The 17629-nt window shown below is 39.1% G+C and overlaps 1 protein-coding gene across 6 annotated transcripts in view; it reads right to left on the bottom strand.

Annotated features, from left to right (window-relative positions):
• The window catches only part of Map2k5 (mitogen-activated protein kinase kinase 5), a 235694-nt gene that overhangs the window by 51981 nt on the left and 166084 nt on the right, over positions 1 to 17629 (bottom strand). For 4 of the 6 annotated variants that reach the window (XM_026408801.2, XM_026408803.2, XM_026408802.2 and 1 more), the window contains 2 exons: positions 9259 to 9285; positions 8915 to 8947 (listed from right to left, as the gene is read on the bottom strand). In XM_026408801.2, the coding sequence (XP_026264586.1) occupies positions 8915 to 8947; positions 9259 to 9285 (60 nt within the window). The remainder of the gene's footprint in view (positions 1 to 8914; positions 8948 to 9258; positions 9286 to 17629) is intronic. The other 2 variants (XM_077799532.1, XM_077799535.1) reach the window with 1 other exon arrangement.

Genomic DNA, 17629 nt, shown 5'->3' with positions numbered 1-17629 from the left:
CCCAAAAAAAAAAAAAAAAAAAGTTCAACATCTTTAGCCATTAGGGAAATACAAACAAAAACTACACTGAGATTTCATCTTAAGCCAGTCAGAACAGCAACTATCAAGCATATAAATAAAATAAATGCTGGTGATGATGTGGGGGAAAAGGATCATTTACACATTGTTGGTGGAAATGTAAATTATTATATCCACTATGAAATCAGAAAAGAGGTGCTTCAAAACACTAAAAATTGAGCTACCATATGATCGGTTACACCACTGCTTAGTATCTGTCCAAAATAATTAAAGATAGTATAGTTTAGAGATACATGCATACCCATGTTTACTGCAGCGTAGTTCACAATACCCAAATTATGGAATCAGTCTTCGTGTCCAACAATAGATGAATGGATAAAAAAGTGGTATAGATACACAATGGAGCTTTATTCAGTCATAAAGAAGAACAGAATTACATTATTTGCAAGAAAATAGATGGCACTGGAGAGTATCATGTTAAATGAAATAAGTCAGGCTCAGAGAGACAAGTGTTATATGTTTTCTCTCATATGTGGAAGCTAAAGGGAAAAAAAGGAAAAAAAAGGATCTCATGAAAATAGAAGGGAGACCATTAGGGTAGAGTAAGGAGATCAGGGGAAAGGAGGAGGGAAGGATAAAAAGAAGTATTGGGAAATGAAACTGGTTAAATTATGTTATATGCAGGTATAACTATGCCACAACAAAACCCACTATTCTGTATAATTAATATGTAGCAATAAAAAAGTTTTGTTTTTCGTACTGGGGATTGAACCTAGAGTGCTTAACCACTGAGACACATCCCCAACCCCAACCCTTCTTTAATTTGACACAGGGTCTTGCTAAGTTGCTTAGTGCCTTGCTAAGTTGTTGAGACTGGCCTTGCACTTATGTTCCTCCTGTTTCAGCCTCCCAAGCTGGTGAGATACAGGTGAGTACCAGAATGCCTGGCTAATAAAAAAGTCTTAAAAATAATTAAAAATGGATTTTCTAGCAGGGCTGGTCATAAAACGAACTGTGGGTTAAATTTATCTTCTCTCTCTCTCTCTCTCTCTTTTTTTTTTCCTACTGAGGCCCATCCCATCCAGCTAAATAAGATCTTTTTTCCTAAACACAGCAGCTAAGCATAGAGGCCATTATAGAGAAACTTGCTTCTCCTCTTTTTTTTTTAAACTTAAAAAATATTTTATATAAAATAAAATTCACCCGTTTAAAGTACACAACTCAGTTCCAGGTCACTCCCATCATCCTGAAAAGAAACCTAGTACCAGTAACAGTCACTTCTAATTCCCCTGTCCCCTCCAATGTACTTTCTGTTTACTAGTTTACTAACTAATCTATTTTCTATCTCTATGAATTTCCCTGCTGTGAACTTTGCCTGTAAATAAATTTCATATTACATAAGTCTCTTTATGCTTGGTTTCCTTCATGTAGCATGTTTTCAAGGTACATCTATGTTATAGAATTTTTCAGTTCTTTATTCCTCTTTATGACTGAATAATATTCCAAAGTGTAGATATACCACCTTTATTTTCATGTTTATCAGCTGATGAACTTCTGGGCTGTTTCTATCTTTTGTCTACAATGAATAATGCTGCTATGAAAATCCATGTTTTTATGTGGACATGTGTTTTCAGTTCTCTCAGATATATTTCTAGAAGTGGAATTGCTGGGTCATATAATGATAATTCAATTTAAGTTTAATTAAAAAAATGTTTTTGTGTGTGCTGCTGGGATTGAACCCAGGGCCTTGCACGTGAGCAAGTGTTGTACCACTAACCTATACCCCCAGCCCTATGTTCCAATTTTTGATGACCTGCCAAACTGCACTTCATAGCAACTGCATCATTTCTACATTACCACCAGTAATTTATGAGGGTTTTCATTTCTCTACATTCTTGCCAACACTAGTTATTTTCCATTTTTCTATTTTAGCCTCCTAATGGGTATGAAATATTTGCTCATGGTTTTGACTTACATTTCTCTAATTAATGATGTTGAACATATTTTCATGTGCTTATTCAACATTTATATATCTTCTTTGAAGTAATGCTATTCAAATTCTTCACCCATTTTAAAATTGGTTTATCTGTCTTTTTAAGTATTACTGAGTTGGGGGCGTATTGCTATCTTAATATTAAGTCTTCTACTCCATGAGCACAGACTGTCTTTCCACTTATTTATGTTTTTAATTTCTTTCAATGATGTTTTGTAGTTTACAGTATACAAATTCTCTTGTTAAATTTATTCCTAAGTCTTTAATTCTTTCTGATGATTGCAACTTGAGTTGTTTTTTTAATTTTGTTTCTGTATTGGCCATTTTGGATTACTGGTGTACAGAAATACAAGAGAGCTTTGTATCTTGATGTTTTATCCTGCACTTTGCTGAACTTGTTTATTAGCTCTAATTTTTTTTAAAAAAGATTTTCTATATATAATATCACATTATTTGCAAGTATAGTTTTACTTCTTCCTTTTCAAAATGGAAGTTTTCTTCTTTTAAAAAAATATGTTAATATTGTCAATGGATCTTTTTATTTTGTTTACTTACTGATTCATATGCAGTGCTGAGGATCCAACCCAGGGCCTCACCCATGCCAGGCAAGCCCTCTACCACTGATCCACAAGCCCAGCCCTGTTTTCTCCTTGATGAACTGCCCTGCACAGAACCTCCAGGACAATGATGTGCAGCTGTAGCAAGAAGGAGCATCCTTATCTCTGATTTTGGGGGAAAACGTTTGATCTTTCACCATTAAGGATGATGTAACTGTGAGGTTTGGGTAGATATTTCTTATCAGGTTATAGAAGTTATTTTTTTAAACAAGTTTGTTGAATGTCTTTATTATGAAAAGGTACACTGGATTTTGTCAAATGTTTTTTCTGTGTCGGTTGAGATGATCACCTGATTTTTGTCTTTCATTAATATGGTACATGATACTGATTGATCTTCATATGTTGGACCAACCTTATATTCCTGGGATAAATCTCACTTGGTTATGATGTGCTGCTCTTTTAATGTCTTGCTGAATTCATATTGCTGGTATTTTCTTGAAGTTTTTTGCATTTATATTGATAAGGGATATTGGTCTGCAGTTTTCATTTTTTGTGAGTATTTGGTTTTGGTATCAGTATAATACTGGTTTCAAAGGAGAAATTAGGAAGTGTTCTCTCATCATTTATATGGAAAGTTTGAGAAGACATGTTGTTAATTCTTCATTAACCATTTGGTAGGATCACCAATATAATGATATGGTCTTGAGCTTTCCCCTGTGGGAGTTTTTTTTTTTTTTAAATATATCTTTCCTTATTATAGGTTTATTTAGATTCTTCGTAAGTTAGTATTGGTATTTGTGTCTTTCTAGGAATTTGTCCATTTCAGCTAAGTTATCTAATTTGGTGGCCTACATTTTTCACAGTATTCCCTCATAATCCTTTTTATTTCTGCAAAGTTGGTAGTAATGTGTCCTCTTTCATTGCTGACTGTAGACACTAGTGTCCTACCTCACTGTCATTCTAGCTATGAGCTTGTCATTTTGTTGATCTTTTCAAATGTTGTGGTTTAGCTATGAGGTATCCCCCAAAAGCTCATGTGTAAGACAATGCAAGAATGTTCAGAGGCAAAATGATTACTTTACACGAGAGATACTCCTAATCATTGGTTTAATCTACTGATATGGATTAAGTGGGTAATAGCTGTAGGCAGGTAGGGTACAGCTGGAGGAGAAAGGTCATTGGGGGTGTGCCTTTGGGGTAAAGCTCTCTGTGTTACCTGGTGCCATGTTCTGAGCTGCTTTTCTCCTCTACATTATTCTACCATGATGTTCTTTCTCGCCTAGGGCCCAAAGCAATGAACTAACACCTTTGAAATGGTGAGCGCCAAATACACTTTTCCTCCTTTAAAATTCATGTTAGGTCTTTTGGTCACAGTGATGAAAAAGCAGACTAAAATATCAAAGAACCGACTTTTGGTGTCACTGATTTTCTCTTCTCTATTTCACTTATATCTGCTGTAATCTTTTATTATTTTCATTCTCCTGCTTGCCTTGGGTTCAGTCTTTTATTCTTCTTCTAGTTTCTGAAGTAGAAGATAAAGCTGCTAATTTTGAGATTTTTTTAAATATATATATATTTTTAGATGTAGTTGGACACAATACCTTTATTTCACTTATTTATTTTTATGTGGTGCTGAGGATTGAACCCAGGGTCTTGCATGTGCGAGGCGAGTGCTTTACTGCTGAGCCACAACCCCAGTTCAATTTTTGAGATCTTTTTTCCCTTTTTTTTGGTTCTGGGGATTGAACCCTGGGGTGCTTTACCACTGATCTACATTCCCCAATCCTTTTTATTTTTTATTTTGAGACAGGGTCTCACTGAGTTGCTGAGAGTCTTGCTACATTGCCCAAGATGGCCTCAAACTTGTGATCATCTTGCCTCAGTCTCCTGAGTCACTGGAATAACAGGCATTCGCCACTATATCTGGCTCTTCTCAATTACAGGCTGTTACCAACCACTACAGTTTGTGCTACTTCAGAATTACTTTTTTTTTTTTTAAATGTTTTTTTTTTTTAAGAGAGAGTGAGAGAGGAGAGAGAGAGAGAGAGAGAGAGAGAGAGAGAGAGAGAGAGAGAGAGAATTTTTAATATTTATTTTTTAGTTCTCGGCGGACACAACATCTTTGTTGGTATGTGGTGTTGAGGATCGAACCCGGGCCGCACGCATGCCTGGCGAGCGCGCTACCGCTTGAGCCACATCCCCAGCCCCAGAATTACTTTAATGTTCTACAAATCTTGCAGGGCTAAGAAGCTAACACTTTTGAGTAGCTACTTCTTATCAGGTATAAAACATTACTTAAACAAATTCACATTTTATGGTAAAATGAATAAAGAAACAGAAGTATAAATCAGGGATTTGTTGATTGTTCTGTTGAGCACCTACAGATGCCAAGTAGGAATTTATTTTTAGCTATAATATACCTGAAACATATCTATACTCAGAATAATAACCTATTTCTCTGATTGTCATATTTTAGACAACCTGAATGTTCTGAAACACATCTGTGAACTCAAAAATGATTCACAAGATAGTTTCAGGCCCTTCTGCTTGGCATTTACCTGTTTTCTTTCCTAACCTAGGAAATTCCTCTTTGTCTTTTAAGACTGAGTTTAAATGTCAACTCTCCTAATCCACCTCAGTCCTAGGTTCTATGGTATTCATCCCATACTGAACCATCCTTCTACCTTTCTATATCTATCTCCTCGCCAAGGCTGTGGATTACCTAGGGGCAGACTCATGGGTGAGATGCCACTTGCATCTTTGTAGTTCTCAGTACCTCAATCCACTGGTAGCCCCCATCAGCTGACTCCAGACAGCTTGGGAATTGGTGACTCAGACATTACTGATGTATTCCCACCTGCTCCAACACCAGCATGGCCAGCCCTCTGCTCCCAGCCATGCTGGGAGCCCAGGCCTGGAGAGAGCTTAAGGTGAATCTGTAGCCTCTACGTCCCTCATTTGGAGCCTTTAAGTGTGGCTAGGGTCACTCTTAGGAGTGTAAAGATGGAACATACATGGTTGGTTTGCTGGGGTAGCAGGTAGACAGGCACTGACAAGAATGAGGAGTGACCATAGAAAACAGAGGCAATCACAAGAGAGGACACCAGAAAAGCACCAAGCAGAGTAGCACAGCGCAGAAGGCTCTTTAGCCTGGGGCACAGAGCTCTCTGCACTTCAGAGGCCCCAAAACATCACTGGGTGTCAAGGCCAGATGCACAAGCAAAATGGTTGGTAAAATTCAGTGAAAGAACAAAGTAGGCCCCACACAATTTTATAGCCCTAGAGGGCATCAATACATCAAAATTTAGTTCAGTACCATGTTCAAAACAAGGACCTGAATCACTGAGAAAAGGTTAAATGATATTCACCACATCTGTCAATAGGTTGCCAAGAACAAACACATTTTAGAAACACATTTCTTTCAAAAAATGCAATTTTTCTCATAGATGTCAGAGCTTAAAGTAAGAAATTATCTAGACAATAGGGGCCACCTTAATCCCAAAGATAAGGTGTCAGGTACACAGAGACACATTACTTACAATGAGCCACAGCAGTTTCCAAGGCAAGGCAAGCAGGAATTGGGGAGCACCTGGTCACATAAAGGTCTTAAGGTAAGAAGTTCTGTGGAGAGAACAACTCTGGGGCGCCAGGTGGTATCTTGAGGACATCACTCATATACTGAGCAAGCCAGCTCTAAGTCAGAGAAACTCCACCACCAAAGCTAAACTGGATCACCCAGATTTCTAACTGGAGCCTGTGTTCTTCTGTTGCCTTGGTTACCCTTCCAGTTCCTGATCTGTGGTCCAAGTTTCATGTTCATGACTCTTATTCCTTTGTTTAGTTTTGGGGGTCTTCTATTTGGCCACATGGTGGCTAATTCTGGCTCCGTCCCACAGTTCTACCCCTTGACTCTCAGGCTGGCTCTATCTTTCACTTCTGGCCATTCTGGCTCCTGTGCACCCTGGTCTTGTTTTACTGCTTCTTCACTCTTTGCCATGACAGAAGGTCAAGCCAAATGCACAATATAATAAAGTATGTTAAGCTGGGCTCTGCTATAGCTATTTTGCACATGATTCCAAATAAACTCACTTTGTTTGAATTGGCCTCCCTTAGAGGTAGCATTTTTTGACATGACTTTTCTCTAACTGGAAACAGTACCAGTTTCTGATACCCATACCCAAGGAGCAACTGGCTTAATTCCTGGCTGGAATTCATTCATAAATAGAAGCACTAAAAGTCGGATCTCTTGATAGCTACTTGTCCCATGGGACCTACATGGGCAGGTTTAACCTTACAAAGTCACTCTATAAGAGATTCTCAAACATTAAAATGCAGAGTTACCTATGAAATTAGCAGCTTCTGGGCATCGTCTCCAGATTACTCAGTAATCAGGGCCCAGGATTCTGCGTCTTTAAGGATCTAAGCCAGTTAGTTCTTGGACCACTCTATGAGGAACACTGCATCACAGCAAGGAGAAACCTGACACATACACAGGACAAGCACAGCTACGTACAGCTCCCCACCAGCCTCTTCTCTGATGCCATCAGGCACCTTGCTACCACAGGTTACTTAGGCTTAATCTTCCCCAATACTCTTAACTGCAAAATATCAGCTCAGTTCAAAGATCAACTTGCATTTAGTCAAGACAAAGTCGATTTTCCAGGTTTCCATAAAGAATATATTCTAAAATGGTTTTGGAATAAATGAGGATATGATTTTATGTATTTTTTCTCTTGAATGAAGAAGAAATGCTATAAAGAAAAACATACCATTGAAGTGACAGACTACTGCTTCACAGAACATCACCCTATAATAATTTCAAGTCTCATGATTTTGCCCAAATTAAATAAGTAAAATATTTCAAATTTACAGCAACCACTGCTACTATAAATATGGAATGAAAATATCTATCTGATCCAGAAAACCTTCAAATTAACTCTCCAGCAATATACGTATTACTGCTGAGGAGTATCTGTACCTGAATCTTCTGCGGCCCAGGAGCCCGGCAAAGCAAGAACAGCAGGGCCTGGGAAGTGCAGCAGGCTGTGCACTGAGGTGGGTGGGCCAAGTTTCCCTGGGCATTTCCCCAAGCACAACTGGAGGGAGACCTCAGGAAAATCAGTTTAATTAGGAGGATTCTGATGGGGATAGGAGGCTTTTGGAATCTAAGATGACAGGAGATATTGATGAGCTATTAGATCCAGGAGGTCTGTCTGATATCTGAGATAATGGCGTCTCCATTTGTTTCAGGACGATGCCTTCATTTTTGCACCAACATGGTTTATGGCTTGCAGGGGATATATGGACTGACTGATGCAACCATTAAGGATGTTAGAGCCCCATTCTTACTATTATTGTGATATGTGTGTGTTTTTGTCTTTTTCCTAGGAGGATCTTTATTTTTTCTCCCAAATCTCATAACTGGTTATGCAGATGTTTAATTGAGAGGAATAACTATGAATTACGGTTTGTTTTTTTCCTTTTAAACTTTCCTCTCTGAATCATTTATTGCTTTCCCTCTCTATATACAAGTGTTCCAAATATTAGAAAATTAAAGTTTAAAAAATAAACAATTGCTGGTAGGCAAGCCCAAGCCCAAAAAAGCAGTTTGTAAAAATGTGAAGTTTCTTTCCTGAGAGCGTTGTGTATGTACTCTGACACTGCTTCTGTACAAGAAGGAATTTAAAGTCAGAATAAGAAGTTGAAAAAGTTGAGAAAGAAATGCAGGTAGATGAGTTCCATGAAGGCATGGAAGGGATCGTGGAACTCTGAGGGAAAAGGATGATTGAGGTGAGATCACTTAAACTGTGAGACAGCTAGTTTCTAGAACATGCATGAAGTTAGCGGTGTGTGCTCGAGGAGGGCCTAATTAGGAAACTAATGCTGAGCTGTTGACCTAAAGCTTTTGAACCTCTTTTCACCCTGATATGCTCCGAGTAGATAAAGGAAGGCACATTTTACCCAGCTTGTTGGCCATCCAACTCTGACCCTAGCCTATGGAGTGACTTTAGATGTCTACTATAGAAAAAATGAAACGACTTTAATTTCCAGCTCCATCCCCATCTGGCCAGGGAGAGGATCAATTAATATCATCGTGTTTTGTCTTTAGGGCCTCTGACACCCCTGAGGACCAGCCTGTGGGACAGTCTGTCTTTGCAGGGATTCTTGGCCAGAATCAGGAGAACAGGACTCAGGACGAGGCCAGTTCACGTAACACAGCTCAGAGCATACAACACAACTTGCTCCGAGGATGTTGGGCATTGTGCTTCATTAGGAAACAAAATATAAGCTTTCCACACCATTAGGAATGACTTTAGGAGTGAAAGCACATAAGACGATGCCTCACCTCATCAACAATGCACTGCAGAAGCTGGAGAGGCTGCAATGGAAAAGAAGAGAAGGAAAAGTATTAGCCTCCGTGCAATATCTTTACAGTGGAGTGGAAAGAAAAAATCATTAATGCAATAAAATATAGCAAGATTAATCAACAACAGCAAACTCTTATAAAAACATTGATGCTCAGGATGTTCTATTATTTCTAATGGTACCTAATCTAATACAGGCAGTTAAAGGTTTGCATTTTCTTCAAAATGCAATTTGCTAAGTTTAAAACAAGGCATTCAAGCATGCAAAGGAAGCAGCCATCAGGAAAAAGAAAAGTGAATTTTTTTCTGAACTCATAAAGCTTACCATTAAAGATCCCTGGTTTTTCTGAATCTGAAAAAAGGCAATATGTAATTAGCATGTCATAATCAAAATGACTCACTTGGACACATTATGATCACTGAGAGAAAATTATTGCATTGCTGGTGGCAATTTGTGGGCATGTGTTAACACAATTTACATAATGAAAATACACAAATGTTAATAGCTCGCTTCTCATTTATAGGCGAAAGTCAGCAGAATGTTAATTTCACACAACACTTTTTAGTACCCTCCAGGTTGTATTAGAATAGGGAGAAAAACCATAATCCATTTCAAAAGGCTGTTTACGATTCAGATATAAATAATGTTTTATATTGCTAGATTGTGAACACTGGGCTTAATGTTGCAATCATTGCTAATGTTATGAAGCTCACTCTTTTTAAATTAAAAACCGATTTATTTAAAATTGAAATTAAATCATAGTCAGAAATTAGAATTTTGGATTCCTGCCAGTGTCTGCTCACAATCCCCTATTTTGTGAAGAAAACTTTAATTATGTGGTTGAAGTATTTGCTTCTAACTTGGGAGTGGGGTAGAAACTCCACCTTTTCCTTCAGCCTGTTTCCAGGGCAGCAAGGCTCTCTGGGACAATCAAATTCATGCAACTCTGACACTTTCTCAGGAGTAAAAGCTGAGTCCAATCAGAGAGCTGTTCCTAATTGACATTCTGAGGGCAGGCTGTTCACACTGAACACCAGGTCTCTTAGAAAGTTACCAGAATGTGACAAGATTAACACAGCATCAACTCAGTGATTAAAATATTAAATAATTCAGCGCCCCTGCATGTCTACAGTTATTTCAAACTTGGTGAAAATGGAGTCCCAGTGACTAAATTCCCTAAGAAGGAAATTTTTAGGAAGCAAATACTACTATTGATGGATCGACTATTTTCTGGGATACATGAGTTCCAACCAGTGGATAAAGTGTAGGGAAAATAGTAATAGTCCCTAATATGTTTTTAATAATACTTTAAAAAGTTCTTTTCATACAGACTCTCATTTGATTGGCATGACCATCCTGAGGTACACAGGGATGGCCATCTCTAATCTATGACAGGAAAATAGGGCTTCCCAGAGGATGTTAGCCTGGTCTCAGACCCAGGCTAGGTGGTGCTGGGGCTTCTCCAGTGCTTTCTCTCGAGTATCTACATTACACCTGCTCACAATTACCACATTATTAAAATACCAGTGGATTTACACATTTGTATACTTGGCATGGTAGAGCTGGTAAATGCTCAGTCTTGGTGTGTACATTGTAAGCTTTTTGAGGGCAGCAGCTGTGTTTACACATTTCTTTTGCATTCACCTGGCTGATCAGCAGACCCTTCCACCTAGTGTTTGAGAGTTTTAAAAGGTGCTTTTTCAACTGCCCACTCATGGCCTCCTTCCAGAAGCCTCTGTCTCAGGCCGTCTGGTTCTATGCTGATGGTTCCTGCTTAGTGCTGTCCTCAATTACTGCTCCTCCTGGTTCCTTCAGTCAAGGAGACTTCCAGACAGGGCTCTGCAGGTAAAGATTTACACTAGAAGGGCAGGCAGAGCTGTTTTCCACCACTCCAGGGCAGTCAAAGAACTTAGTAATAAGCCACACCACCTTTTAAAAAACCTTGAAAAACTCAGGTAACTTCTCCCTTGATACAAGACACCCATGATGTTTGCTTTTGTTTATTTTTTCCCAAGCATACATAGGTATTCCCTCCACTCCCAGAGTCTTAGTAAGATAAATCTGCTTCAACGGTACAGTTATTTGTAGTGAACAAAGAATTAGAAATCTATTTAAAATTTTTTTAAACAAATTTTTAGTAGTAGATGAACACAGAACCTTTATTTTATTTATTTATGTGGTGCTGAGGATAGAACCCAGTGCCCCACACATGCGAGGCAATAGCTCTACCACTGAGCCACAACCCCAGCCTTAGAAATCTATTTTTGGTATCAAAATTTTCACAAGTTTCCAAGAGTCAGGAGAACATTCCAACATTCTCTGAGGGAAAACATGCAGCAAAAATTTGCAGACATGTTTGGACATGAGTTTAGGCATGGATTGTGAGACATTGTCCCTGGTAACATAAGCTGTGTGAACCAAAAGAATTGAGAGGAGAGAACTGGGATCTTCCGGAAGGACTTCTCCTTATCCTATTCTGCCTGTTAAAAGAGTAACTTAAAGAGAACTTGTAATTGTACTATTTTAACACTTGTTCTTTGCTACAAGGAAACAGCAATACCAAAGTCTTTTTTATGATCCTATAACTATCCTGCTTTGCCCAGGTTTTTAAAGAGAGATGTTGTTACCAGGTTTTATTATGTAGTTCTGATAGCAACATATTATATGAAATCATCTTCATAAATTTTGTATTAAGGTAGCAGTGCCAGTACCTGAAATTGATTCCAAATGCTTAAGATACTCAATTACTTTTTAACACTATTATACAATGCAGTGACTTATATCTTCGATATCACAGAATTTGATGATGTAACATCATTGTAATTGATTCATTTTCTCAATTAAATAAAGCTACTGTGCTTTCTTTATAGGAATGCCACACAGACCATAGAGTTAGATGTATTGTCTCCTTTTCCAGCCTCAGATATATTGCCTTAAAGGCTGTATTCTGTTCCTCTGTTAATTCCACCAGAAAATTTAACGCCACAGTCATATTTTTCAAATTCTGAACTGCCATGCACTCGACTGTATTTATATTAGGCATATTTTTCACTGTTAAACTCTTTGTTGTTTACCTTTTTCAAGATCACATTATTGTATGGGCGCAGCAACCATAAAACAGATTCAAACAAAGTCAACCTCCAGTCATTGCCTCTGCTTTTGCACACAGTTCATGAAAAAGTGAAGCCTCTAGTTTTATAGCACATTAAAAGTGGTACTAAGGGTACTCAATATAAAATGTTAGCTTTGTGAACAACTATCTTTATTCTGGGTCTGCCTTCCAAATGCCTGGCTGTGGAGCAGAGTTCAGAGGAACACAATAATATTGTTAGGGTTGACGTATTGCCTGCCCCTTGCAACATATGAAATGCTGTTTATAACTAACGTGTCCAAGTCCACATTCCTGCTTCTGCATTTTACTTGTGTTGAGCGGTTCCTATGCCTAACTAGTAATTAGAGACAATGAACAGAACAATAATTGTTCCATACATGTACTTTGCTAAAGAGTCTTTAGAACCAGTAGTATTTTGATTCACTAATTCGACAAACCTTTCCCCTCTTCTGGGCCCAGCTTTCTTTTGTCAGCTGTTAGATCCAAGGTTTAAGGCCAGCTTAACAGGGTACAGTTATGCCTCGTTCTCATATGTAAGACAGACCTGTAAGTGTTTTTAAAAGGGAAGAATGACTTTATTTAAAAAAGGGAGTTTCAAGTACCAGTTAGGTCTTTCTGTTATTATATTGATGTTTATTGTGTATTTCTTTGCAAAGACCACATAGTTGGTAATTAGAAAAACTCCTATAATAAGACATATGACTTGGGAAAATGATGCTGGAAAAGAAATTGACAATAAAAAGTTTGTGTGCGGGGCCTCAACTATTTAGTCAATGGTACTGGTGATAAAAAGCTATTACTGTGGCTTCCCTTCTGCTTTTTTCCCTGTAGAGGTTCTTTTTACACACAATGGGAAAACAGACCTTGCTACCAGCCCTTTACATTATATTCAGAGGCACAATCAGAAAACTGAAATGCTTCCACCTATGTAACTTAGAGAAGACACCAGCGATAGCTTTCATTTTCTCGTTTTACTCTCTGAAATTATGGCTTGCCCTGAAGCTCTTGTCTGAGAGATTTATGTGTGACCTAGGTCAGATCTTCCAATATCAGTTGACAAATTTTCTTTTTACATATTTACTGCTTTTCAAGCTTGTGTTATTTTCTTTTAAATAGAAAAAGGAAATATAAAATCACATTGTATGGTTGGAATTTTTAAAGAATATCAGTGTCATTTTTTTTTTTTTTTGTGCTGCTGGTATCAGATTCTTGCTTTCAACACTGAACTATTCACTCCCTCCTTTTTTGAAAACTTCAAATTTTGGGCACTGTAGTTATTTTGCAAAGACTCTCTCTTTTTTTTTAAAGACAGTATTTTTTTTTTTTTTGGTGCATAATGCTATAACCCTGGATAAATAAACAGGGATTATGTCAAACTGGGAATTTTGTATTCTAGATGAAGAATTATAACCTTAAAGAACTTTTCAAATGGAAAGAACCTCAAAGGTGCTCTAGTCCAACTTGCTTAATGTGCCATTAAGGAAACTGAGGCTCAGAGCAAACAGTGTCCAGGGTCACAGATGGAGCCTGGCCTGACAGTTGGCTCAGAGGCTGCCTGCCGGGGAAATGCACAACTTGGGAATCAAAGACCCTGGAATCAGATCCCAGGGGCTTCAGCCAGCTTCTCCCTCAATGGGGCTCAGTGCTGTTGTCTACACGGCGAGGAAATGGGCTATAGGAGCCCAGGTTCCTTGAAGGCTCCCATCCATAGCTCTGTTTCGTATCCAGAGCTCTGTTTCCCAGCCAAGGAAAACAGTACCAGCACCAGCACTGGGCTAGGTGCTCACACACAGAGATGCAAGAAACGAAGGGTCTGCACATTGGAAAACCTTTAATGAGAGAGAGAAGAAAAAAATTCACTTCCACAGCTTTATATCCATTCCCTTGTGCCACTAACTTTTAATTTTTTTTAAAGGAGTATAAATGGGAATGTTGATAAAGGGATATTTTCACTGAATGTCATATGAGACAAAACAATGGAAAATAGACATTACTTCTAAGGATGTAACACGAACAAGCATAATTTACTTGTGCCATCCTATCTCCCCTGTCTATCAGCTTCTGTCCTTGTTCCTGTTCTTATCAGGCCTATGAGTCTATCAGTGAACCTGATGTAGGGTTCAAGACAAAAAGAAGTTCTAAGAGGACTCTGCAGGCAGCTACTGAACAGGGTCTGAGAAAGTCACTGTGACTCCCACATTCCAAGATCTGCTCACTGGTACCTTCTCTCTGGCCCATGTCTCAGACTCCAGTTGAGGTGCTGTATTCAGGAATGACCAATTTAGGCAAGAGAGACACCATAATCCCTGAATTTAGCACACAGCTTGGTGGAATAGAAAGGCTGTAAGATGCCGAGAGGAGGGCACAGCTCAGAGAGACCAGACAGAAAATCATCATGGCCATAAATTAGATCACTTGGCTCTCGCTGCTTCCCGAGTATCAAGGACAATGCATTTTCACACAAAATACAACAGCTGGAGCACCAAGGTACGGGGCAGCATCATTCATTTGCTGGGTCTGCCAGTCAGTGAGCAGAAAAAAGAAGACCTGCTTACCAGCCCCTGCTCTTTCACCCTTTGTGTATTTAAAACTGACCTAGCTCATGTCCCACCCCACATGCATACAGGAGCCATGGTAAATCCTCCTCTGGGAAAATAGACATTTTAATTTTGTGAGAAAAGCAGGGGCTTGAAACTGCAATCCAAAATAATTGATGTGAATTATAAAATTAATCTTTCCCTTAGTGATACAGGGATTGACCAAGGAGTTCATTAAGTACCTCTCTTTTGAAGAAGATTTTAGACATGTGCTGTGTTGAACTTCCTTTCAATATTCCAGACAAGACTGGCCTTACTTCGGAATCTGGTTTGAGAATATCAGTTGTCTGTGTGGAGGTGGGAAAGGGGTGGCTTTTTCTGATGGAGGCCTGTTGACTACTCCATTCTTCATGATCAAATAAATCTGTTTCAGTGAACTTTTAGTGTCAAATATCTGAAAGGGTTTCTGGAGTTCCCATTTGTTTGCATCTGTTAGCTCATGTCTTCCCCACACCATCGAATCCAGGTGATGGAGGAGGTTGCCCAGTCCAGTTCTTCACCAGTGCAGAAATTCACTTTATCAGATTCCAGACAGAGACTTCCAGTTTGGGATTCCAATGATTCCCTCTTGAGCAGCTTGTATTTCTAGAAAGTTCTTTCCTATTTTCAGTCCAAACATGTCTTCCTATAAGATGTACCTATGATTTTGGAGATGTGGCCAATGAATCTAATATCAGTTCTTCATATATTTGAAGACCGCCATCAGTCTTCAAAATGTTTTCTTTCCTGAGTAACACCCCCACTGCCTTCCTTATGATTAGCTGCTAGTCTGGGTGTGCTCTGTCCTTCTTCAACATTCTCTGATCCTGAGTAGCCCACATACTCGATGAGAGAATGACTCCCCCACATGTATGGCACATGGTTTAGCCTATATTGGTCAGTATCACCCTGGGAACAGGGAATTAAAATTGTCCCATCAAACTGAAGTTCAGGGCTTTGGTTGCCTGTGGAGGAAAGGACCACTCTTCCCCTCTCCAGCAGTAAGTGGTTTATCCAAGAATCCCGGCAGCTATTCCTGGTATGTGAAGGGGAAGCCTATTAAGAAGTGAGCTAAAAGTCACTTGTTGGATCAGGTTCTACCTAAACTCAGCATGACGAGGCTTTTGATTCATGTGATCCAGTAAATTCCCCTGTAGTTAAGGCTACTTTGTGCTGGAGTTTCTGAAGGGGGTCTGATGGACCCAGGCATCATTTCACATTCTCTACCACAATGGTCACCTTCCTCTGAATGTGTGCACCAGAATCCCCCTTATCCACAGGGGATAAGTTCCAAGACCCCTGGTGTATGTCTGTAACTGCAGAATGCCCTGAACCCTATCTATACCTATGATGCTTTCTCCTATACCTATGTAACTATGACAAACTTTCATCCTTTCACTTACAGGAAGCACTTCATGGCTTCCCTTTGGCACATCAGAATGGCTAGCATCACTAGTCTTGTGCTTTGGGGGTACTGTTAAGTACCACTGATCATGTACTTTCCACCGGCTGGCTTAGGCCACCTTGTTCTGGACACTACACACTGTATAGCAGAAATTCACAGAGGTTAAAAGTGCACTCACATTTTTGATAGCCCTATCACAGAGTTGGCTTAACTGAGTGAAAACAGGAAAAGTACTGAAAAAGAAATATTGCTCTTATGTACTTTTCCATTTCTCACATGTCTCATTGACACAGTATTTAAGAGTCAAAATGAGTAGATAGTAAATCAATTTAGGGACATAGACAAGTTTGAAGATGATGCTATCTGTTGCCTCTCTCCTCAACAGAAACTACATCAGCGTTTTGTTTGGCTGAGGTTTGTCCCACAGTGAAGTATAATCATAGACTCTTGGGGTCTGAAACGATCTTATAGGTTTTTTTTTTTTTTTTTTTTGGTTTGTGTGTTTTGTGGTACTAGGGATAATCTAGGGGCACTTTACCACTGAACTATTCTCCCACACTCCCAGCCCTTTTTATTTTGGGGCAGAGTCTCATTAAGTAGCTGAGGCTGGCCTCGAACTCGCCATTCTCTTGCAGCAGCCTCCTTAGTCACTGGGATTATAGATGTGCACCACCAAGCCAGGGCTTTAAAGGTTTTTTTTTTTAAAAAACATACAACTGAGCTCCACCCTTATTTGATCCTTGACTTATTCCCTACATCATACCCCTACTGACTGAATTGCTGTTGGAAATCATCGGGTGAGAGGGAGCTTGCATTTCTCCAATGGCTTTTCCAACTCTTGCCCCAATTCTACCCTCCTGACAGTACAAACCCACATCTTCTCTAAAGACAACTATGACTTCTCAGAAGTGTTTATCCTTTACTCTGTAATGCTGTTAAGGTGGAGTGTGAGTATGGGATATGGAAGGGAACAAAACGATTAATTGAAAGCTTCAGAATGAGTTGACGGTCAGTTTCTTCTGATTGCAAAATTTGCTTTGCCAATGTGTGAAAAAGTAAAATTGAGCTACATAATTTAGTTCTCCGATTTCATATTTGTTTATCAAGTACTTACTCTATTCCAGGCAATGTACTAGATTCTGGAACCCAAGAGATGGATAAGATACAACTGCTGCTCCACAAAAATGAATGACTCATTTAAGATCCCAGAAACTCCGTAGCAGGGCTAAGACTTAAGCATAGGGCTTGCAGTCTTCTCTAAAGGTCATGCTGTAGTTGGACAAAATACAGCTCTGTGGAGTTCTGCTTTCTTCCCTCAGGACTCCATGGACTTCTTCCCCCGCCCAATTATTAAACTATTTGCTCTGTAGATTTCTAAGACATTTCCCCTAACCCTCAACCCTCAGGTAGTGTTCTTGTCATTGCAAGGAAGATTATGTCATGGGCCTAGACTCCATGAATTACTGCATTTGTAAAAAACCACCATACATTTGACAACATTATTTAGTCTGCTGAGATCCTGATAAGCAGCAACTGCAGCCAGTACAGGGTACATGTGGCACAAGGAAAGGCAGACTCTTGAAATGGTTACATATAACCTTG

The sequence above is a fragment of the Urocitellus parryii genome, chromosome 6 (assembly GCF_045843805.1).
Source record: "Urocitellus parryii isolate mUroPar1 chromosome 6, mUroPar1.hap1, whole genome shotgun sequence".
In the NCBI taxonomy this organism is placed as follows: Eukaryota; Metazoa; Chordata; class Mammalia; order Rodentia; family Sciuridae; genus Urocitellus; species Urocitellus parryii.
The sequence above is the reverse complement of the archived record's forward strand: the minus strand, read 5'-3'. Positions and strand labels throughout refer to the sequence as shown.